The following is a 24,307-nucleotide window of genomic DNA, read 5'->3' on the forward strand; positions in this document are numbered from 1 at the left end:
TTGAAAGCTACTGGAATAAAATGAGGATTATTGAAGAGGGAGAAAGGTGTGGATTTTTTACCTTGCTCTTTTTTGTTGCTGCATCTTGAGCCTCTTTGAGTTGTTGTGCTTTTTGAAGGATGGTTCTGGAGTCTCCAGCATTTCTTGCACTGGCCCTAGGTGCCTGTATGGGGCCCCACTTCTCTGCCTTCTTAGACTCATGGTTCTGGAGAGGTGGGTATTCCACCTCATACTGTTTGTTTATCAGTGCTCCATCCAGTCCTAGGGGCTCCTTATTCTGCATCTCCTATAGCAGCTCATCCCATTCATCCTCATTGTTCCATCTTTCCATTTCCCTTAGCAGGCTAAAACCATCTACATTATCATCGTTGCTGCTCATGAAACATCTCAGTGCACTCCCCTTGGCCTGTTGCAGGTTTTCTGGAGCTTGTGCTTTCAAGAGAGAGGTGGGTGTGGGTGGCTCAGTGGTTACAGTCAGTTGGTTGTGGGTATAGCTCTTGTCACTCTTCCCACTCCTAGCATTAGAGTTGCTGCCAGCTCTAGACTTAGCACTTTTTTGCACCTCTGTGCCCCCAGATCCCCCTTCACTCCCTTTATCAGTGTCCATCGAGACAGAGCTGTTGGCTTTTGGAGGCTCTTGAATTACTACCTCTGCATCTGCCTGTGGTGGTTCCACCTCAACTTGGATCCTATATAGCTTCCCCTGGATCCCAAAAACTCTTTCCTGTGGAATTCTCCTATGGTCCTTGCATGATATTTTGACTCTTATTGTTTCATAGAAGCTCTGGAAGTTGTGCTTCCAGTCTACATCCAGCAGAACCCCAAAAGTTGATGTGATCTGATCAAGGACTGTCCACTCACACCATTTAGGGTTTAGTTTCCTGAGGTTTAGCCAGACTTCTTGGAGTTCCTCCTCTGCTATGACATCTCCCAACCAGGCTTCCACTTTCACCATAGTGTTCTCCTTTGTCAGGCCAAAGCATGGGTAACTAGCCACTTGCTCCACATCAATCTCTGGGGGAAACTTGACCATAAAGGTCCATTCATCCAGCTTGTTGATGGCCCATGGCCAGTTAGTTTTGTAAATACTAGCAAACTGCTAAGCTAACTCTTGCTTAGTGACCTCCCCTTGCTCTACAAAGACTATTCCAACATTCTTGAGCCAACCCTGGTGCTGGGCATTGACATCTGGCATATCCAAGTGGTAGAAACCCAAGCCCTGTGCAGCACCACCCACATATTTGGTAGCTGAGTGAGGTCTTCTCCTGGTAGGGCAATCTTCAACTTTGTGACTGATCATCTTGCAAATGAAACACCCTTTTGTCTTGGTGCACTTGTCTTTGTGGTGCCCAGGATCTCCATAATTGTAGCAACTGACACTTGTATAGGACATCAAGCCTGGATTGAACTGTTGCTTCTGAGCCACATCTTGTTTCTTTTTCTGCTGAATCTTTCCCTGGTTCTTGCTCTGCTATGAGCTCCGTCCCTGATTGTTGCTGGGGTCCGAAGACTGCCCCCCTGCTTGCCCTTGTATCTGCTGCTGTGGAGGGCCGTACCATTGTTGATGCACGCTCCCCAAGACTGCTGCGGAAATTGGCCATGGAATTGACCCGGGAAAACCCATGGTGGGGGTGGCCCCTGATATCCAATGAACGGCGGCTGCCCCCCACCGGTACCCATACCTGAATTCATCTGCTCTTGCTGCCAGTTGTTGGAGTTTTCTCCCCTTCCCCCTTTGCTTCTTCCATGGCCACGGCCTCACCCTCCCTCCATGGTGGGATCTGCAGCGGCGACAGTTAGGCTTGGTGAGGACGGGGCGGCAGCGACGTTGGGTGGGGAGGAGGGGGTAGTGGAAACCCTAAACTCATCCCCCCCTTCTCCGCTTTTTATACTACTCCATAGTTGATTGTACCTGAGCTCCGCTTCATCACCATGGCAGGCTGGAAAGCAACTTGGTTGTTGGGGAACGTAGTAAGTTCAAAAAAATCCTACGCACATGCAAGATCATGGTGATGCATAGCAATGAGAGGGGAGAGTGTTGTCCACGTACCCTCGTAGACCGAAAGCAGAAGCGTTAGCACAACACGGTTGATGTAGTCGCACGTCTTCACGGCCCGACCGATCAAGCATCGAAAGCACGACACCTCCGAGTTCTTGCACATGTTCAGCTCGATGACGTCCCTCGAACTCTGATCCAGCCGAGTGTCGAGGGAGAGTTCCGCCAGCACGACAGCGTGGTGACGATGATGATGTTCTACCGACGCAGGGCTTCGCCTAAGCACCGCTATGACATTATCGAGGTGGAATATGGTGGAGGGGGGCACCGCACACGGCTAATAGATCTCAAGGATCAATTGTTGTTATGTCTAGAGGTGCCCCCTACCCCGGTAAATAAAGGAGAAGGGGGAGGGGGCGGTCGTCCAGGAGGGGGGGCGCTAGGAGGAGTCCTACTCCCACCGGGAGTAGGACTCCCTTCTTTCCTTGTCCAAGTAGGAGAGGGGGGAGGAAGGAGAGAGGGGAGGAAGGAAAGGGGGCGCCGCCCCCCTCCTTGTCCTATTCGGACTAGAGGAGGGGGGGGCGCGGCCTGCCCTGGCCGCCCCTCCTCTTCTCCACTTTGGGCCCATGGGGCCCATTAACCCCCCGGGGGGTTCCGGTAACCCCCCGGTACTCTGGTATATATCCGATAACCCCCGGAACCATTCCGGTGTCCGAATATAGTCGTCCAATATATTAATCTTCATGTCTCGACCATTTCGAGACTCCTCGTCATGTCCGTGATCACATCCGGGACTCCAAACTATCTTCGGTGCATCAAAACACATGAACTCATAATATAACTGCCATCTAATTTAAGCGTGCGGACCCTACAGGTTCGAGAACTATGTAGAAATGACCGAGACACGTCTCTGGTCAATAACCAATAGTGGAACCTGGATGCTCATATTAGCTCCTACTTTTATGAAGATCTTTATCGGTCAAACCGCATAACAACATACGTTGTTCCCTTTGTCATCGGTATGTTACTTGCCCGAGATTCGATCATCGGTATCTCAATACCAAGTTCAATCTCGTTACCGGCAAGTCTCTTTACTCGTTATGTAATGCATCATTCTGTAACTAACTCATTAGATACATTGCTTGCAAGGCTTATAGTGATGTGCATTACCAAGAGGGCCCAGAGATACCTCTCCGACAATCGGAGTGACAAAACCTAATCTTGAAATACGCCAACTCAACATGTACCTTTGGAGACACCTGTAGAGCTCCTTTATAATCACCCAGTTACGTTGTGACGTTTGGTAGCACACAAAGTGTTCTTCCGGTAAACGTGAGTTGCATAATCTCATAGTTGTAGGAACATGTATAAGTCATGAAGAAAGCAATAGCAACATACTAAATGATCAAGTGCTAAGCTAACGGAATGGGTCAAGTCAATCACATCATTCTCCTAATGATGTGATCCCGTTAATCAAATGATAACTCATGTCTATGGTTAGGAAACACAACCATCTTTGATTAACGAGCTAGTCAAGTAGAGGCATACTAGTGACATTATGTTTGTCTATGTATTCACACATGTATTATGTTTCCGGTTAATACAATTCTAGCATGAATAATAAACATTTATCATGATATAAGGAAATAAATAATAACTTTATTATTGCCTCCAGGGCATATTTCTTTCAGTCTCCCACTTGCACTAGAGTCAATAATCTAGATTACACAGTAATGATTCTAACACCCATGGAGCCTTGGTGCTGATCATGTTTTGCTCGTGGAAGAGGCTTAGTCAACGGGTCTGCAACATTCAGATCCGTATGTATCTTGCAAGTCTCTATGTCTCCCACCTGGACTTGGTCCCGGATGGAATTGAAGCGTCTCTTGATGTGCTTGGTCCTCTTGTGAAATCTGGATTCCTTTACCAAGGCAATTGCACCAGTATTGTCACAGAAGATTTTCATTGGTCCCGATGCACTAGGTATGACACCTAGATCGGATATGAACTCCTTCATCCATACTCCTTCATTTGCTACTTCCGAAGCAGCTATGTACTCCACTTCGCATGTAGATCCCGCCACGACGCTTTGTTTAGAACTGCACCAACTTACAACTCCACCGTTCAATATAAATATGTATCCGGTTTGCGATTTAGAATCGTCCGGATCAGTGTCAAAGCTTGCATCGACGTAACCATTTACGACTAACTCTTTGTCACCTCCATAAATGAGAAACATATCCTTAGTCCTTTTCAGGTATTTCAGTATATTCTTGACCGCTGTCCAGTGATCCACTCCTGGATTACTTTGGTACCTCCCTGCTAAACTTATTGCTAAGCATACATCAGGTCTAGTACAAAGCATTGCATACATGATAGAGCCTATGGCTGAAGCATAGGGAACATCTTTCATTTTTTCTTTATCTTCTGCTGTGGTCAGGCATTGAGTCTGACTCAACTACACAGCTTGTAATACAGGCAAGAACCCTTTCTTTGCTTGATCCATTTTGAACTTTTTCAAAATTTTATCAAGGTATGTGCTTGTGAAAGTCCAATTAAGCGTCTTGATCTATCTCTATAGATCTTGATGCCTAATATATAAGCAGCATCACCGAGGTCTTTCATTGAAAAACTTTTATTCAAGTATCCTTTTATGCTATCCAGAAATTCTATATCATTTCCAATTAACAATATGTCGTCTACATATAATATCAGAAATGCTACAAAGCTCCCACTCACTTTCTTGTAAATACAGGCTTCTCCAAAAGTCTGTATAAAACCATATGCTTTGATCACACTATCAAAGCGTTTATTCCAACTCCGAGAGGCTTGCACCAGTCCATAAATGGATTGCTGGAGCTTGCACACTTTGTTAGCACCTTTTGGATCGACAAAACCTTCAGGTTGTATCATATACAACTCTTCTTCTAGAAATCCATTCAGGAATGCAGTTTTGACATCCATTTGCCATATTTCATAATCATAAAATGCGGCAATTGCTAACATGATTCAGACAGACTTAAGCATCGCTACGGGTGAGAAAGTCTCATCGTAGTCAACCCCTTGAACTTGTCAAAAACCTTTCGCAACAAGTCGAACTTTGTAGACAGTAACATTACCATTAGCGTTAGTGTTCTTCTTGAAGATCCATTTATTCTTGATGGCTTGCCGATCATTGGGAAGTCAACCAAAGTCCATACTTTGTTCTCATACATGGATCCCATCTCGGATTTCATGGCCTCAAGCCATTTTGCGGAATCCGGGCTCATCATCGCTTCCTCATAGTTCGTAGGTTCGCCATGGTCAAGTAACATGACCTCCAGAATAGGATTACCGTACCACTCTGGTGCGGATCTTACTCTGGTTGACCTGCGAGGTTCGGTAGTAACTTGATCTGAAGTTTCATGATCAATATCATTAGCTTCCTCACTAATTGGTGTAGTTGTCACAGGAACCGGTTTCTGTGATGAACTACTTTCCAATAAGGGAGCAGGTACAGTTACCTCATCAAGTTCTACTTGCCTCCAACTCACTTCTTTCGAGAGAAATTCCTTCTCTAGAAAGGATCTAAATTTAGCAACAAAAGTCTTGTCTTCAGATCTGTGATAGAAGGTGTACCCAATAGTCTCCTTTGGGTATCTTATGAAGAAACATTTCTCCGATTTGAGTTCGAGCTTATTTGGTTGAAGTTTCTTCACATAAGCATCGCAGCCCCAAACTTTAAGAAACGACAACTTTGGTTTCTTGCCAAACCACAGTTCATAAGGTGTCATCTCAACGGACTTTGATGGTGCCCTATTTAACGTGAATGCGGCCGTCTCTAAAGCATAACCCCAAAACGATAGCGGTAAATCAGTAAGAGACATCATAGATCGCACCATATCTAGTAAAGTACGATTACGACGTTCGGACACACCATTACGTTGTGGTGTTCCGGGTGGCGTGAGTTGCGAAACTATTCCGCATTGTTTCAAATGTAAACCAAACTCATAACTCAAATATTCTCCTCCACGATCAGATCGTAGAAACTTTATTTTCTTGTTACGATGATTTTCCACTTCACTCTGAAATTCTTTGAACTTTTCAAATGTTTCAGACTTATGTTTCATTAAGTAGATATACCCATATCTGCTTAAATCATCTGTGAAGGTGAGAAAATAACGATACCCGCCGCGAGCCTCAATGTTCATTGGACCACATACATCAGTATGTATGATTTCCAACAAATCTGTTGCTCGCTCCATAGTTCCGGAGAACGGCGTTTTAGTCATCTTGCCCATGAGGCACGGTTCGCAAGTACCAAGTGATTCATAATCAAGTGATTCCAGAAGTCCATCAGTATGGAGTTTCTTCATGCGCTTTACACCAATATGACCCAAACGGCAGTGCCACAAATAAGTTGCACTATCATTATCAACTCTGCATCTTTTGGCTTCAACATTATGAATATGTGTATCACTACTATCGAGATTTAATAAAAATAGACCACTCTTCAAGGGTGCATGACCATAAAAGATATTACTCATATAAATAGAACAACCATTATTCTCTGATTTAAATGAATAACCGTCTCGCATCAAACAAGATCCAGATATAATGTTCATGCTTAACGCTGGCACCAAATAACAATTATTAGGTCTAAAACTAATCCCGAAGGTAGATGTAGAGGTAGCGTGCCGACCGCGATCACATCGACTTTGGAACCATTTCCCACGCGCATCGTCACCTCGTCCTTAGCCAATCTTCGCTTAATCCGTAGTCCCTGTTTCGAGTTGCAAATATTAGCAACAGAACCAGTATCAAATACCCAGGTGCTACTGCGAGCATTAGTAAGGTACACATCAATAACATGTATATCACATATACCTTTGTTCACCTTGCCATCCTTCTTATCCGCCAAATACTTGGGGCAGTTCCGCTTCCAGTGACCAGTCTGCTTGCAGTAGAAGCACTCAGTCTCAGGCTTAGGTCCAGATTTGGGTTTCTTCTCTTGAGCAGCAACTTGTTTGCCGTTCTTCTTGAAGTTCCCCTTCTTCTTCCCTTTACCCTTTTTCTTGAAACTGGTGGTCTTATTGACCATCAACACTTGATGCTCCTTTTGATTTCTACCTCCGCAGCTTTTAGCATTGCGAAGAGCTCGGGAATAGTCTTGTCCATCCCTTGCATATTATAGTTCATCACGAAGCTCTTGTAGCTTGGTGGCAGTGATTGAAGAATTCTGTCAATGACACTATCATCAGGAAGATTAACTCCCAGTTGAATCAAGTGATTATTATACCCAGACATTTTGAGTATATGTTCACTGACAGAACTATTCTCTTCCATCTTGCAGCTATAGAACTTATTGGAGACTTCATATCTCTCAATCCGGGCATTTGCTTGAAATATTAACTTCAACTCCTGGAACATCTCATATGCTCCATGACGTTCAAAACGTCGTTGAAGTCCCGGTTCTAAGCCGTAAAGCATGGCACACTGAACTATCGAGTAGTCATCAGCTTTGCTCTGCCAGACGTTCTTAACGTCGTCAGTTGCATCTGCAGCAGGCCTGGCACCCAGCGGTGCTTCCAGGACGTAATTCTTCTGTGCAGCAATGAGGATAATCCTCAAGTTACGGACCCAGTCCGTGTAATTGCTACCATCATCTTTCAACTTAGCTTTCTCAAGGAACGCATTAAAATTCAACGGAACAACAGCACGAGCCATCTATCTACAACAAACATAGACAAGCAAAATACTATCAGGTACTAAGTTCATGATAAATTTAAGTTCAATTAATCATATTACTTAAGAACTCCCACTTAGATAGACATCCCTCTAATCATCTAAGTGATCACGTGATCCAAATCAACTAAACCATGTCCGATCATCACGTGAGATGGAGTAGTTTTCAATGGTGAACATCACTATGTTGATCATATCTACTATATGATTCACGCTCGACCTTTCGGTCTCAGTGTTCCGAGGCCATATCTGTATATGCTAGGCTCGTCAAGTTTAACCTGAGTATTCCGCGTGTGCAACTGTTTTGCACCCGTTGTATTTGAACGTAGAGCCTATCACACCCGATCATCACGTGGTGTCTCAGCACGAAGAACTTTCGCAACGGTGCATACTCAGGGAGAACACTTATACCTTGAAATTTAGTGAGAGATCATCTTATAATGCTACCGTCAATCAAAGCAAAATAAGATGCATAAAGGATAAACATCACATGCAATCAATATAAGTGATATGATATGGCCATCATCATCTTGTGCTTGTGATCACCATCTCCGAAGCACCGTCATGATCACCATCGTCACCGGCGCGACACCTTGATCTTCATCGTAGCATCATTGTCGTTTCGCCACCTATTGCTTCTACGACTATCGCTACCGCTTAGTGATAAAGTAAAGCAATTACAGGGCGATTGCATTGCATACAATAAAGCGACAACCATATGGCTCCTGCCAGTTGCCGATAACTCGGTTACAAAACATGATCATCTCATACAATAAAATATAGCATCACGTCTTGACCATATCACATCACAACATGCCCTGCAAAAACAAGTTAGACGTCCTCTACTTTGTTGTTGCAAGTTTTACGTGGCTGCTACGGGCTGAGCAAGAACCGTTCTTACCTACGCATCAAAACCACAACGATAGTTCGTCAAGTTAGTGCTGTTTTAACCTTCTCAAGGACCGGGCGTAGCCACACTCGGTTCAACTAAAGTTGGAGAAACTGACACCCGCCAGCCACCTATGTGCAAAGCACGTCGGTAGAACCAGTCTCGCGTAAGCGTACGCGTAATGTCGGCCCGGGCCGCTCCATCCAACAATACGGCCAAACCAAAGTATGACATGCTGGTAAGCAGTATGACTTGTATCGCCCACAACTCACTTGTGTTCTACTCGTGCATATAACATCTACGCATAAAACCAGGCTCGGATGCCATTGTTGGGGAACGTAGTAATTTCAAAAAAATTCCTACGCACACGCAAGATCATGGTGATGCATAGCAACGAGAGGGGAGAGTGTTGTCCATGTACCCTCTTAGAATGAAAGCAGAAGCGTTAGCACAACGCGGTTGATGTAGTCGTACGTCTTCACGGCCCGACCGATCAAGCACCGAAAGCACGACACCTCCGAGTTCTTGCACACGTTTAGCTCGATGACGTCCCTCGAACTCCGATCCAGCTGGTTGTCGAGGGAGAGTTCCGTCAGCACAACGGCGTGGTGACGATGATGATGTTCTACCGACGCAGGGCTTCGCCTAAGCACCGCTACGATATTATCGAGGTGGAATGTGGTGGAGGGGGGCACCGCACACGGCTAATAGATCTCAAGGATCAATTGTTGTTGTGTCTAGAGGTGCCCCCCTGCCCTCGTATATAAAGGAGCAAGGGGGAGGGGGCGGCCGGCCAGGAGGGGGCGTGCCAGGAGGAGTGCTACTCCCACCGGGAGTAGGACTCCCTCCTTTCCTTGTCCAAGTAGGAGAGGGGGAAGGAAGGGAGAGAGGGGAGGAAGGAAAGGGGGGCGCCGCCCCCCTCCTTGTCCTATTCGGACTAGAGGGGGAGGGGCGCACGGCCTACCCTGGCCGCCCCTCCTCTTCTCCGCTTTGGGCCCATGGGGCCCATTAACCCCCCGGGGGTTTCGGTAACCCCCGGTACTCCGGTATATATCCGATAACCCTCTGAACCATTCCGGTGTCCGAATATAGTCGTCCAATATATCAATCTTCATGTCTCGACCATTTCGAGACTCCTCGTCATGTCCGTGATCACATCTGGGACTCCGAACTATCTTCGGTACATCAAAACACATGAACTCATAATATAACTGTCATCTAACTTTAAGCGTGCGGACCCTACGGGTTCGAGAACTATGTAGACATGACCGAGACATGTCTCCGGTCAATAACCAATAGCGGAACCTGGATGCTCATATTGGCTCCTACATATTCTACGAAGATCTTTATCGGTCAAACCGCATAACAACATACGTTGTTCCCTTTGTCATCGGTATGTTACTTGCCCGAGATTCGATCGTCGGTATCTCAATACCTAGTTCAATCTTGTTACCGGCAAGTCTCTTTACTCGTTATGTAATGCATCGTTCCATAACTAACTCATTAGCTACATTGCTTGCAAGGCGTATAGTGATGTGCATTACCGAGAGGGCCCAGAGATACCTCTCCGACAATCGGAGTGACAAAACCTAATCTCGAAATACGCCAACTCAACATGTACCTTTGGAGACACCTGTAGAGCTCCTTTATAATCACCCAGTTACGTTGTGACGTTTGGTAGCACACAAAGTGTTCCTCCGGTAAACGGGAGTTGCATAATCTCATAGTTGTAGGAACATGTATGAGTCATGAAGAAAGCAATAGCAACATACTAAACGATCAAGTGCTAAGCTAACGGAATGGGTCAAGTCAATCACATTATTCTCCTAATGATGTGATCCCATTAATCAAATAACAACTCATGTCTATAGTTAGGAAACACAACCATCTTTGATTAACGAGCTAGTCAAGTAGAGGCATACTAGTGACATTATGTTTGTCTATGTATTCACACATGTATTATGTTTCCGGTTAATACAATTCTAGCATGAATAATAAACATTTATCATGATATAAGGAAATAAATAATAACTTTAATATTGCCTCTAGGGCATATTTCCTTCATTAGTGATCTGGACGCCTTTCCCCCCAAATTTTTGCACGCTCTTTTGGCACTCATCCTTCTCTGAATCACTCTGAAGCCGCCAGCAAGCTCCATAACCAACATGGCTTCAGTTTCTTCAGAAACGCTCATATCCTGCCTTGGCTGGAGCTCAGCAACCTCTCCATTAGATCCAGACTCTCCTGCGAATGAGCATGGTAGAAGGCTTCCCATCGCACTCTTCTGGCCTTGAATCTCGAGGTCCTTGCCGCCAGTGCCCACGCGATCACCTTCGACGGCTGGGTGGCTTGATTTGGCGCAATCAGAGAGAGCTGCTCCTCCTCGCTTGCATCAGAATGCGAGTTACAAGCTTCTGGGTTGATTCTGCGCCCCTCCTGGGCAGCCTCAACTCTCTCTGCAACTTCCTGGTGAGATCCACAATCAGCAGCTCTTCCGCCGCCCTCTCCGGTGTTGCTTCTCGCACACTCATGACGGGAGTGGTAGGCAGAGTAAGCTCGGGTTTCTCCTCCCATGCCCTCTGCAATCCTCAGCCCGCAATCCATATCCTGAAATTCTGCAAACTCCGCATCCGGCCAAAGTTGCTTCGCCCACTCGTGACACTCGGGTCCAATTGCGCCACTGTTACAGGATGCCACAACTCTCAGTCCATGGCCGGGGCAGGGGAGAGGTATGGCCAGGGGTTGACCTCTTCTGAATCCGAAGGCGGCCGATGGCATCTTCCCCTCGATGCATTCCCATTTCGCCTGTCTTTGTGGATCTGTGCTCCTTGCCTCCGCTCGCGCCCAATTGACGAAATCCTTCGGGGAGGCGGTCGGGTGTGGCATCATCCTCTTCTCCTCCCAATTGCCTTCGAAATAGATCCTCCACGCCAGATTGAGGAGCTCGTGATCCGCGTTGGCGCCATAGGTCTCGATTCCCCATGACGCCCATACCTTCATCTCCGGATCTGGCTCCGCCCCCGCCTTCTGCTGCAGCGCCCTCCACTCCCTTACACAGAGGAGATAGGAGGATGCGTCGTTGTGGATCCGCGTGGCTCGCTGCGTCCACCTCCGCATCCTCGTCGCCCGCAGCGTCTCCGGCGACACTGACCCAATCGGGCGCAACATCTCCGGGACGGCCCGATACACGAAGGGGGGAGGCATGTACAGGATTGTCGAGCCTGGGCGAGGAGACGAGCATGTGGATCTGTCGACTCTCGGCATGGGGGGCAGGGTGTAGGGCGGGGACGGGGTGTAGGGCGGGGAGGCTCGCCGTTGCGGGGAAGTCGGCGGCGAGGTGGGGTGGGTGGGGTGGAGTCGCGATCGCGAGCATAGGTATTGTTTGGCTCCTGCACTTCACGTTTTTCAACACTTTAAGATTTTCCTTCTTTCGATCCATTTTAAGATTCATGTAGACTTGACAATCGGTTTTAGTTTCAGCTCCAAGGCACTTTGTTAAATAATCTCTTTTGTCTTGTGTTTGATGACCCTCATTTGCGCAAACAAACCTACATGATGTAACCTTGCCATCGGTAGCCTTCTGTTTGTATACCTTTTTCTAACCTCAAATCCTTTCTGTCCACTGTAAGTAAGCCAAAATGTCCAAGCCTCGTCTAAATTTCTCGTGTCGTTGGATGCCTGATGGACGGTGCAGGTTGTACGACGTCCCTCTGCAGTAGACGTTCCTAAGTCAGAGGATCTCGTTCCCAATCGCGACTCCTGCCAGTGCGCCGCGCCGCCGCTGCCGGCGACTGCCCCCACGCTCCTGCCAGGGACTGCCCCGCCCCCTGCCGCTCGACTTCCCCCCACCCCCAGGCCCCCAAGTTCCCCAGACAGCCGGCAGTCCCCGCCTCCCGCCTCCCCGCTGCTCAGGACAGCCGGTGCTGCTCCAGCCTCTAGGCTCTAGGCGGACGCCGCCGCAGCTCTACAACCTCTAATCCGTCCTCTCCTCGACTCCCCGTCTCCCCGCGCAACCAGCAGTTCGTCCATCCAGGGGACAGGGTAATTTTCTCAGATATATAATGTTACGATCTGTCGGCTATGAGACAATTCAAGATTTCAATACACGCTCTGTTTCTTTGTGTTTAATTGAAACTTGAACCAACTATTCCTCTGATTCGAATTGTAGCAGAAACTTGAACCAACCAAGACTCCAAGAGTCAATCTTTCAATCAGTATGTATCTATATATAGCCCCTGTCTATGTATGAAGAAAGTTGAATTGAAGCTTGAACCAACTATTCAGTCATCTCATGTTGTAGCAGAAACTTGGACCAACTGTGCCTATATGCTATATATATTTTTGATTTGAAACTGGAGCATTTTGATGTCAATTCATTTCATGTTGCAAAAATAGAAGATGAAGAGATATTTTTCATGTTGTCTGCTATGAAAGTGTCTACACCCGGGGTTTCAGTTTTATCATGTACTCCGTATTATCTCTTTTGTTGGATTGTTAAGCACTGAGGTTAAATTCTAGAATTATTGAACAATTGAGATTTATTTTGTATGTTATCACATATGGTCTTTTTTAATGTCATGGTATACTTTTGGGTAGTTATAAGTGCCAAAGTTTTTCCATGTTAAAAAAATGGGCCCGGGCTTTGCTTTAATCCTGGCTCCGCCATTGTACTAGATAATAACCTAATTTCTCTCCAAAAATAAAGCTAACCTAATCCCAAATTGAACAGGCACTCGAGCACGCCGCTGCCGCCCACACACCGCGATACGCTCCTCCTCCGCCACCGCCGAAGCCCTCCACTGCAACACCGCTCTCCGCTGCCGACCACACCCTGCAATCTTGCACGCCTCCAACGCTTCCAACAACTTAACTACCGGTTGCCCTTTTCCGCAACCCTCTCCCCTTCCACCTTTTTATCTTCACTCTTCTCTTGGCCTGATTCCAACAAGGAAATTCTAAAACCTAATCAATCTGCATCGCTTCTGATCCTTCAGCTATGCATCTCACTCTTGAATTCGGGTAATCCTTCTCTCTTTCATTCGATTGCTTTTCTCTTTGTGTTTATTAGTCTGCCATTTGTCATTTTTATGAGGTTGATGTGATGTTTCAGGGGCGGTCTGGAGCTTCTCCTAGAGAAATCCACCAAGGTACACAAGGTGGATGTCCAGCCCAGGGACGGTGAAGACAAGGTGCTGCTTGATCAAATGCCTCAGGAGAGACTGCTTATCGTACTTTCAGTTTGGTTACTTTATAACCTTACGTTGTTGTGTGGAATTTTGGTATTTTTGTAGGCCACGATGAAGGGGTTGCTCTCTTGGGTGAAGTCCAATTTGATCAAGGAGCGGCCGGAGATGTTCATGAAGGATAATTCTGTGTATGGTTTCTCTTTTTTCCTTTTTCATTTGCTTGTGTTTTGGCGGAAGTGTCTGGAGACCTTGTTGCCGTCCAGGATTTGTGCTATCAGCTTCTCTAGTTCATCACTTCAGCCTGGTGCCTATGTGATAACTAGTGTAAGTCAACAACAAGCACAAAGCCTTTTGCCCCAAGCAAGTTGGGGTAGGCTAGAGATGAATTCCAACAGAAAACTGTGAGAACTAATAACTAGTGTGAGTTCTTCAAAAAAGAAGTGGAAATGAATATATGCTGATAACTAGTGAGTACTTTCATTGGTGGAGATGGAGACTCTTAAGGCTCAGTTTATGGTTGATGACGAGTGTTGTGCTTAACTTAATTAATACAATACTTTGCTCTGGAAGAATACTAGAATAGACATGAAAGCAGAGAAATGTTTGTCTGCAAAAAATCTGAACAACAACAAACAACAACAACAACAACAACAACAACAACAACAACAACAACAACAACAACAAAGCCTTTAGTCCCAAACAAGTTGGGGTAGGCTAGAGGTGAAACCCATAAGATCTCGTGACCAACTCATGGCTCTGGCACATGGATAGCAAACTTCCACGCACCCCTGCCCATAGCTAGTTGCCGGGGAGTGAAGCGCCTTTGGTAGGTGGAATTTGGTAAGGAAAAATTTATTTAGTGTGCTGAAATTTTCTGTCACTTGTTACCATGGAAAGTAATTGTTTGAGGAGCTTGTTCGGGGTATCTTCACCCCTTCCAGTTGAGCCAAGAGTTGCTCCTCAACCTAGTGAACCTAGTGAACCTATTGAAAATGAAACTGCTTTCAGATTCCTTCGGGTATGATGGAAAAACTGCTAGCTAACACTTTCACAGGAGATGGAACAAAGCATCCTGACGAACATCTATGCATTGTGGATGATATTTGTGGACTATTTAAGCCTGCAGGTGTACCCGATGATGTCGTTAAGAGGAAGACTTTCCCTTTATCTTTGGAGAGAGACGCATTGACATGGTATAGGCTATGTGATGATACGAGATCATGGAACTATAAAAGATTGAAATTGAAATTTCATCAAAAGTATTACCCTATGCATCTTGTTCATCGTGATCGCAATTATATATATAATTTTTGGCCTCGCGAAGGAGAAAGCATCGCTCAAGCTTGGGGGAGGCTTAAATCAATGTTATATTCATGCCCCAATCATGAGCTCTCAAAATTGACAATTCTCCAGAACTTTTATGCTCGGCTTTCTGAAAATAATCGCACCATGCTCGATACTTCTTGTGCTGGCTCTTTTATGATGAAGTCTATTGAATTTGGATGGAATTTATTGGATAGAATTAAACGCAACTCTGAAGATTGGGACCTCGACGAAGGTAAGGAGTCAGGTATGACACCTAAGTTTGATTGTATTAAATCTTTTATGGATACCGATATTTTTCATAATTTAGCACTTAATATGGACTTGACTCTGAGATAGTAGCTTCTTTCTGTGAATCTTTTGCTACTTATGTTGATCTCCCCAAGGAGAAGTGGTTTAAATATCATCCGGCCATAGAAGTAAAAGTAGTTGCACCTATTAAAGTTGAAGAAAAGAGTGTCACTTATAATGATCCTATTGTTCCTACTTCTTATGTTGAGAAACCTCCTTTCCCTGTTAGAATGAAGGATCATGCTAAAGCTTCAACTGTTGTTCGTAAAAGCAATACTAGGACTTATACACCTCCCGAGCAAGTCAAAGTAGAACCCAATATTGCTATTGTTAAAGATCTCTTGTCTGATAATATTGATGGGGCATGTTATTCAATTCACTAGTGAAACTGCTAGAATTGCTAAACCCTGTGATAGAGATAAACATAGACCTGTGGTAGGCTTGCCTGTTATTTTTATTAAAATAGGAGATCATTGTTATCATGGCTTATGTGATATGGGTGCTAGTGCTAGTGTTATACCCATTGGCTTATACAAAGAAATTATGCATGAGATTGCACCTGCTGAGTTAGAAGATATTGATGTTACAATTAAACTTGCCAATAGAGATACTATATCTCCAATGGGAATTGTTAGAGATGTTGAAGTCTTGTGTGGGAAAACCAAATATCCCGCTGATTTTCTTGTTCTTGGTTCTCCACAAGATAGCTTTTGTCCCATTATATTTGGTAGACCCTTCTTGCGTATCGTTAATGCTACGATAGATTGCAAAAAGAATGTTGTTGCTATTGGCTTGGATGATATGGTTCATGAATTTAATTTTTCTAAATTTAGTAAACAACATTGTGAGGAAGAATTGCCTAGTAAGGATGAAATTATTGGTCTTGCTTCTATAGCTGTACCTCCTAGTGATCCTTTAGAACACTATTTGCTAGACCATAAAAACGATATGTTCATGAATGAAAGAAGGAAAATAGATGAAGTATTCTTTAAATAGGAACCTATTCCGCAACACAATTTGCCTGTTGAAATCCTAGGGGATCCTCCTCCACCTAAGGGTGATCCCGTGTTTGAACTTAAACCGTTGCCTGATAATCTTAAATATGCTTATCTTGATGAAAAGAAAATATATCCTGTCATTATTAGCGCTAACCTTTCAGATCATGAAGAAGAAAGATTATTGAAAACTCTGAAGAAGCATCGTGCCGCTATTGGATATACTCTGGATGATCTTAAGGGCATCAGTCCCATCCTATGTCAACATAAAATAAATTTCGAAGCTGATGCCAAACCAGTTTGTGATCCTCAACGACGTTTGAATCCTAAAATGAAAGAAGTGGTAAGAAAAGAAATACTCAAGCTTCTGGAGGCAGGTATAATTTATCCCGTTGCTGATAGTCAGTGGGTAAGTCCTGTCCATTGTGTCCCTAAGAAGGGAGGTATTACTGTTGTCCCTAATGATAAAGATGAATTGATTCCGCAAAGAATTATCACAGGTTATAGGATGGTAATTGATTTCCGCAAATTAAATAAGGCTACTAAGAAAGATCATTACCCCTTACCTTTTATTGATCAAATGCTAGAAAGATTATGCAAACATACACATTATTGCTTTCTAGATGGTTATTCTGGTTTTTCTCAAATACCTGTGTCGGCTAAAGATCAATCAAAGACTACTTTTACATGCCCTTTTGGTACTTTTGCTTATAGACGTATGCCTTTTGGTTTATGTAATGCACCTGCTACCTTTCAAAGATGCATGATGGCTATATTCTCTGACTTTTGCGAGAAAATTTGTGAGGTTTTCATGGATGACTTTTCCGTCTATGGTTCCTCTTTTGATGATTGCTTGAGCAATCTTGCTCGAGTTTTGCAGAGATGTGAAGAAACTAATCTTGTCTTGAATTGGGAAAAGTGCCACTTTATGGTTAATGAAGGTATTGTCTTGGGGCACAAAGTTTCTGAAAGAGGTATTGAAGTTGATAAAGCCAAGGTTGATGCTATTGAAAAGATGCCATGTCCCAAGGACATCAAAGGTATAAGAAGTTTCCTTGGTCACGCCGGATTTTATAGGAGGTTCATCAAGGACTTCTCAAAAATCTCTCGGCCTCTGACTAATTTATTACAAAAAGATGTACCATTTGTCTTTGATGATGATTGTGTAGAAGCATTTGAAATACTTAAGAAAGCATTAGTCTCTGCACCTGTTGTTCAGCCACCTGATTGGAATTTACCCTTTGAAATTATGTGTGATGCTAGTGATTATGCTGTAGGTGCTGTTCTAGGGCAAAGAGTTGATAAGAAATTGAATGTTATCCATTATGCTAGTAAGACTCTAGACAATGCTCAAAGAAATTATGCTACTACCGAAAAGGAACTTTTAGCGGTTGTATTTGCTTGTGATAAATTCAGACCCTATATTGTTGATTCTAGAGTAACTATTCATACAGATCATGCTGCTATTAAATATCTTATGGAAAAGAAAGATGCAAAACCTAGACTCATTAGATGGGTTCTCTTGCTTCAAGAATTTGATTTACATATTGTTGATAGAAAAGGAGCTGAGAACCCCGTTGCAGACAACTTGTCTAGGCTAGAGAATGTTCTTGATGACCCACTACCTATTGATGATAGCTTTCCTGATGAGCAATTAAATGTCATAAGTACTTCTCGTAGCACTCCTTGGTATGCTGATTATGCTAATTATATTGTTGCTAAATTTATACCGCCTAGCTTCACATACCAACAAAAGAAAAAGTTTTCTATGACTTGCGACATTACTTTTGGGATGACCCACATCTTTATAAAGAAGGAGTAGATGGTGTTATTAGACGTTGTGTACCTGAGCATGAACAGGAACAGATCCTACGCAAGTGTCACTCCGAAGCTTATGGAGGACACCACGCTGGAGATAGAACTGCACATAAGGTATTGCAATCTGGTTTTTATTGGCCTACTCTCTTCAAGGATGCCCGTAAGTTTGTTTTGTCTTGTGATGAATGTCAAAGAATTGGTAATATCAGTAGACGTCAAGAAATGCCTATGAATTATTCACTTGTTATTGAGCCATTTGATGTTTGGGGCTTTGATTATATGGGACCTTTTCCTGCCTCTAATGGTTACACTCATATTCTAGTTGCTGTTGATTACGTTACTAAGTGGGTAGAAGCTATTCCAACTAGTAGTGCTGATCATAACACTTCTATTAAAATGCTTAAGGAAGTTATTTTTCCGAGGTTTGGAGTCCCTAGATACTTAATGACTGATGGTGGTTCACACTTTATTCATGGTGCTTTCCGTAAGATGCTTGCTAAATACGACGTTAATCATAGAATTGCATCTCCATATCACCCGCAGTCTAGTGGTCAGGTAGAATTGAGCAATAGAGAGCTCAAATTAATTTTGCAAAAGACTGTCAATAGGTCTAGAAAGAATTGGTCCAAAAAACTGGATGATGCTTTATGGGCCTATAGAACTGCGTACAAAAATCCTATGGGTATGTCTCCGTATAAGATGGTTTATGGAAAAGCATGTCACTTACCTCTCGAACTAGAACATAAGGCATATTGGGCTATTAAAGAGCTCAACTATGATTTCAAACTTGCCGGTGAGAAGAGGTTATTTGATATTAGCTCACTTGATGAATGGAGAACCCAAGCTTATGAAAATGCCAAGCTGTTTAAAGGAAAAGTTAAAAGGTGGCATGATAAAAGGATACAAAAGCGAAGTTTAATGTAGGTGATTATGTATTGCTATACAACTCTCGTTTCAGATTTTTTGCAGGAAAACTTCTCTCCAAATGGGAAGGTCCTTACGTTATCGAGGAGGTCTATCGTTCTGGTGCCATAAAAGTTAATAACTTCGCAGGCACAAATCCGAAGGTGGTGAACGGTCAAAGAATCAAACACTATATCTCAGGTAATCCTATAAATGTTGAAACTAATGTTATTGAAATCGTAACCCCGGAGGAATACATAAGAGACACTTTCCAGAACGTTCCAGACTCCGAAAAGGAATAGGTATGTGGTACGGTAAGTAAACCGACTCCAAAACAATTTTAAGGCAATATTTCTCCGTTTTGGAATATTTAGAAAAATAGAAAAATAAGTAGCAGTACGGGGAGGACACGAGGCCTCCACGAGGGTGGAGGGCACGCCCTACCCCCTGGGCATGCCCCCTACCTCGTGAGCACCTCGTGTGCCCTCCAGACTCCGTTTCCTTGCACAGTACGTATTTTGGTCGGTAAAAATTCATTATATATACTCCCAAAGGTTTTGACTCTCGTATCACGCAAATCTCCCCTGTTTTTGTTTCGAGTTGTTGCTGCTGCAGATAAGAGCAAGATGTCTTCTCAAGAGTCAGTCGGGGCAAACAGCGACGCTGACCACTTTGGGCCGGCAACGGAGGAAGAGATGGAGGCTGACCTGATGAGAGTAGATGCCATGGAAGATCAAGAAGTCACCTCTCGCTTCCGAGCTGGGTTTATGATGGGGGAACTACACAGCTCAGCTATTCCAAACTCGGTTATTCCTTCCAATGTTAAATTTCTTTCCTATGAAAATATGAGGAGAAGTATCTCTGGTTCTCCCGCAGCTATGCAACACCCTTGGGGGCAAGGAGCTTTAGCCGTTACAGGAAAGCTTCGCAAGGAAATAATGGACCTCAAGCAGCAGGTCAATAAGCTCGAGGAGGAGAACCGTATTCTGAGGGGGATCATCGCTAAGAATATTACGCCAACAACAAAGAAGGAGACATAATCACATGGGTATGGGCACTCCCCTTGGCAACTGCCAAGCTTGGGGGAGGTATCCTGGTATCGTATCACCATCACAAATCCTATCTTTACCGTTTTTCTTATTTCGATCCTATTAGTAGTATCTTGATTTAGTAGAATAAAGTCATGGCATGATCTAGTTTTGAGTTTTGCTTTATGATCCTTCTTTGTAATCGAGTCCGTGATCTATATAATAAAGATTAGTGCTGAGTCAAGGGCTTGAGTATTTTGACATGATCTTGGGTGATTAGTAGAAAAAGAATAAAAAGAATCAAGAGTTCATATTGATCTTATTGAAAGTAATGACTTCACATAGAAAGAGTATGATGATTTAAAGTTGTTGGGAGTTGGCAAATATAGTTTTGGTCATCGTTGCAATTAATAGGAAGTAATAAGGAAAGAGAGGTTTCACATATAGATATATTATCATTGACATCTTTTATGATTGGGAGCACTCATTAAAATATGACATGCTAAAGAGTTGATGTTGGACAAGGAAGACAACATAATGAGTTATGTTCTCTTACATCTGAGATAAAGTATGTTGTCATGGTTCCTCTACCGTGTTGAGTTTTCCTTTCCCTCTCATGCTAGCCAATCTTCAGCACTAAGTAGAAATACTACTTGTGCTTCCAAATACCCTTAAACCAGTTTTGCCATGAGAGTCCACCATATCTACCTATGGATTGAGTAAGATCCTTCAAGTAAGTTGTCATCGGTGCAAGCAATAAAAATTGCTCTCTAAATATGCATGACTTATTAGTGCAGAGAAATAAGCTTTGTACGAACTTGTTGTGGACGCAATAAAAGCGATGGACTGCATAATAAAGGTTCACATGCAAGGGGCAATATAAAGTGACGTTCTTTTGCATTAAGATTTTGTGCATCAACCCTAAACGCGCATGACAACCTCTGCTTCCCTCTGCGAAGGGCCTATCTTTTATTATTATCCTCTACCCTATGCAAGACTCATGGTGATCTTCACCCTTCCTTTTTCATTTTATCCTTTGGCAAGCTCAGCATGTTGGAAAAAACATGATATACATATCTAATTGGATGTGGGGGAGCGTGAATTATTATTCTTGACATTACCCTTGAGGTAAAAGGTTGTGGGGCAAAAACTATAAGCCCCTATCTTTCTCTGTGTCCGATTAAAACTCTGTAACCACAAGTATCGCGTGAGTGTTAGCAATTATGAAGGACTAAGTGATAGTTGAGTATGTGGACTTGCTTTTAAGCTCTGACATAGACTCTTTCCGATGTTATGATAAATTGCAATTGCTTCAATGACCGAGATTATAATTGTTGGTGCCCAATAAAGTTTCTGATTCATATTTTGGTTTTGTGAAAAGAACATCACTAGAACATAAGTAATCATATGACAAAATTTATATATGTTGCTGTTATGAAGTAATCATGATGCCTTCATGTCCGTATTTTATTTTTTATCGACGCCTCTACCTCTAAACATGAGGACATATTTATTGTTATCGGCTTTTCGCTTGAGGACAAGCGAGGTCTAAGCTTGGGGGAGTTGATACGTCCATTTTGCATCATGCTTTTATGTCAATATTTATTGCATTATGGGCTGTTATTTCACGTTATGTCACAATACTTATGGCTATTCTCTCTTATTTTACAAGGTTTACATGAAGAGGGAGAATGCCGGCAGCTGGAATTCTGGGCTGGAAAAGGAGCAAATATTGAAGGACTATTCTGGGCAACTCTAAAAGTCCTGAAACTCCACGGAATACCTTAGAATAAATAAAGAAAAATCGTCGCCAAAGATGAAGGCCAGGGGCCCACACCCTGCTCACGAGGGTGGGGGGCGCCCCCCTGGGCGCGCCCCCCTACCTCGTGGGCCCCCTGGTGGCTCTCCGACGCCCATCTTCTCCCATATGAAGTCTTTCGATGAGAAAAAAATAGAAGAGAACCTTTCGGGACGAGACTCCGCCGCCACGAGGCGGAACCTTGGCGGAACCAATATAGGGCTCCGACAGAGGTGTTCTGCTGGGGACAATTCCCTTCGGGAGGGGGAAATCATCACCATCGTCATCACCAACGCTCCTCTCATCGGGAGAGGGCAATCTCCATCAACATCTTCACCAGCACCATCTCATCTCCAAACCCTAGTTCATCTCTTGTATCCAATTCTTGTCTCCAAGTCTGGGATTGGTGCTAGTAGGTTGCTAGTAGTGTTGATTACTCCTTGTAGTTGATGCTAGTTGGTTTATTTGGTGGAAGATCATATGTTCAGATCCTTTATGCACATTATTACCCCTCTGATTATGAACATGAATATGCTTTGTGAGTAGTTACGTTTGTTCCTGAGGACAAGGGAGAAGTCTTGCTATTAGTAGTCATGTGAATTTGGTATTCGTTCGATATTTTGATAAGATGTATGTTGTCTAACCTCTAGTGGTGTTATGTGAACGTCGACTACATAACACTTCACCATTATTTGGGCCTAGAGGAAGGCATTGGGAAGTAATAAGTAGATGATGGGTTGCTAGAGTGACAGAAGCTTAAACCCTAGTTTATGCGTTGCTTCGTAAGGGGCTGATTTGGATCCATATGTTTCATGCTATGGTTAGGTTTACCTTAATACTTTTGTTGTAGTTGTGGATGCTTGCAATAGAGGTTAATCATAAGTGGGATGCTTGTCCAAGTAAGGGCAGTACCCAAGCACCGGTCCACCCACATATCAAATTATCAAAGTACCGAACGCGAATCATATGAGCGTGATGAAAACTAGCTTGACGATATTCCCATGTGTCCTCGGGAGCGCTTTTCCTATTATAAGAGTTTGTCCAGGCTTGTCCTTTGCTACAAAAAGGATTGGGCCACCTTGCTGCACTTTATTTACTTTTGTTACTTGTTGCTCGTTACCATTTATCTTATCACAAAACTATCTGTTACCACTTATTTCAGTACTTGCAGAGAATACCTTGCTGAAAACCGCTTATCATTTCCTTCTGCTCCTCGTTGGGTTCGACACTCTTACTTATCGAAAGGACTACGATAGATCCCCTATACTTGTGGATCATCACGCTTCACAAAAGAATCTGTCCTCTGGTCCCTCGATCACGTGTGTACCTCCAAGAATGACGCCCCCAAGGGAGGAACGACACCAGAGCGCCGCCGTCATCCGATCATCCGATCTGGGGTTTCCCTCGAAGATAGCAGAGAGTGGCCTTGAACTTCTCCACGGCGATGCCTTCAAGAAGGGAACGCCGCAGATAGCGCCGCCACCGCCGGCTTTAGCAGGAGCCGAAGGCAAGTTTTCACCCAGACCAGTTCAAAGGGATCCAACTCTCATGCCCGGGCCTCCGTCACCACCAGCACCACCAGGCAGACCTTGGAGTACCAGCATATCAGCGAGCCGACGACACCACCGCATCCAGGTCGCCGGCCACGCTGGGCCGCCGCCATTCCCCGCGCCGTCCGGGTCAGAGGCGGTGCCGCCGACCGCGCACAAGGACCGCCGTCGCCTGCACATGCCGGAGCGCCGCCGAGAGCCCAGCGCCCGCCACCGCTTGCCGAAGCCAACCACCCGAGCACTGGCGCCACCGTGGAGCCATCAGATCGGGGAGGAAGACGCGCGCCGACCACCCTCGCGGACCCCGCCGCACGCCCGAGCGCCGGCGCCACCGCGGCGCCATCAGATCGAGATGAGGAGGAGCCCGTGCACTCGCCGCCCCGCGCAGACCACGCCGCCGCCGTCAAGCAGGGGAGCCCCACCCAGATCCGCCGGCGGCCCGACCTGCCACCGAGCCGAGTGCCGCCGCGAGGGCCGGCCGTCCCGCGCCGCCCAGGAGCCTCGCGATGGGGGAGGGAGCCCCGCTGCCGCCGACGCACGCGCGGGCTTTGCCCGGCGGCGTCCCCTGGCGGCGGCGAGGGAGAAGGAAGGCGAGAAAGGGGAGCGGCGGCGGCAATCTAGGGTTCCGCCCGGGCCGCTTGCGGGAGCGGCACGGAGGCAGGCGGTGGTGGGAGTCGTCACCTGTTGTCAGCCGAAAACCTATGTCGGTGTGTGATACTAGTAAATATGATCGGTTTAAGCACTTGTTAATTGTATCGATTCCGTTTCGGATAATCCACATATAATTGGGAAAAATGTTGATTTTG

General features: G+C 44.8%; 1 protein-coding gene across 1 annotated transcript; it reads left to right on the top strand.

Annotated features, from left to right (window-relative positions):
• The first annotated feature begins 12,342 nt into the window (after positions 1 to 12,342).
• LOC123115799 (uncharacterized) lies at positions 12,343 to 14,679 on the top strand. Its single transcript, XM_044536890.1, has 4 exons — positions 12,343 to 12,650; positions 13,339 to 13,628; positions 13,720 to 13,798; positions 13,901 to 14,679. Exons 2-4 carry the CDS (start codon positions 13,606 to 13,608, stop codon positions 14,198 to 14,200), a joined length of 402 nt encoding a protein of 133 aa, XP_044392825.1. The 5' UTR covers positions 12,343 to 12,650; positions 13,339 to 13,605; the 3' UTR covers positions 14,201 to 14,679.
• Positions 14,680 to 24,307: the final 9,628 nt, after the last annotated feature.

The sequence above is a fragment of the Triticum aestivum genome, chromosome 5B (assembly GCF_018294505.1).
Source record: "Triticum aestivum cultivar Chinese Spring chromosome 5B, IWGSC CS RefSeq v2.1, whole genome shotgun sequence".
NCBI classification, from domain to species: Eukaryota; Viridiplantae; Streptophyta; class Magnoliopsida; order Poales; family Poaceae; genus Triticum; species Triticum aestivum.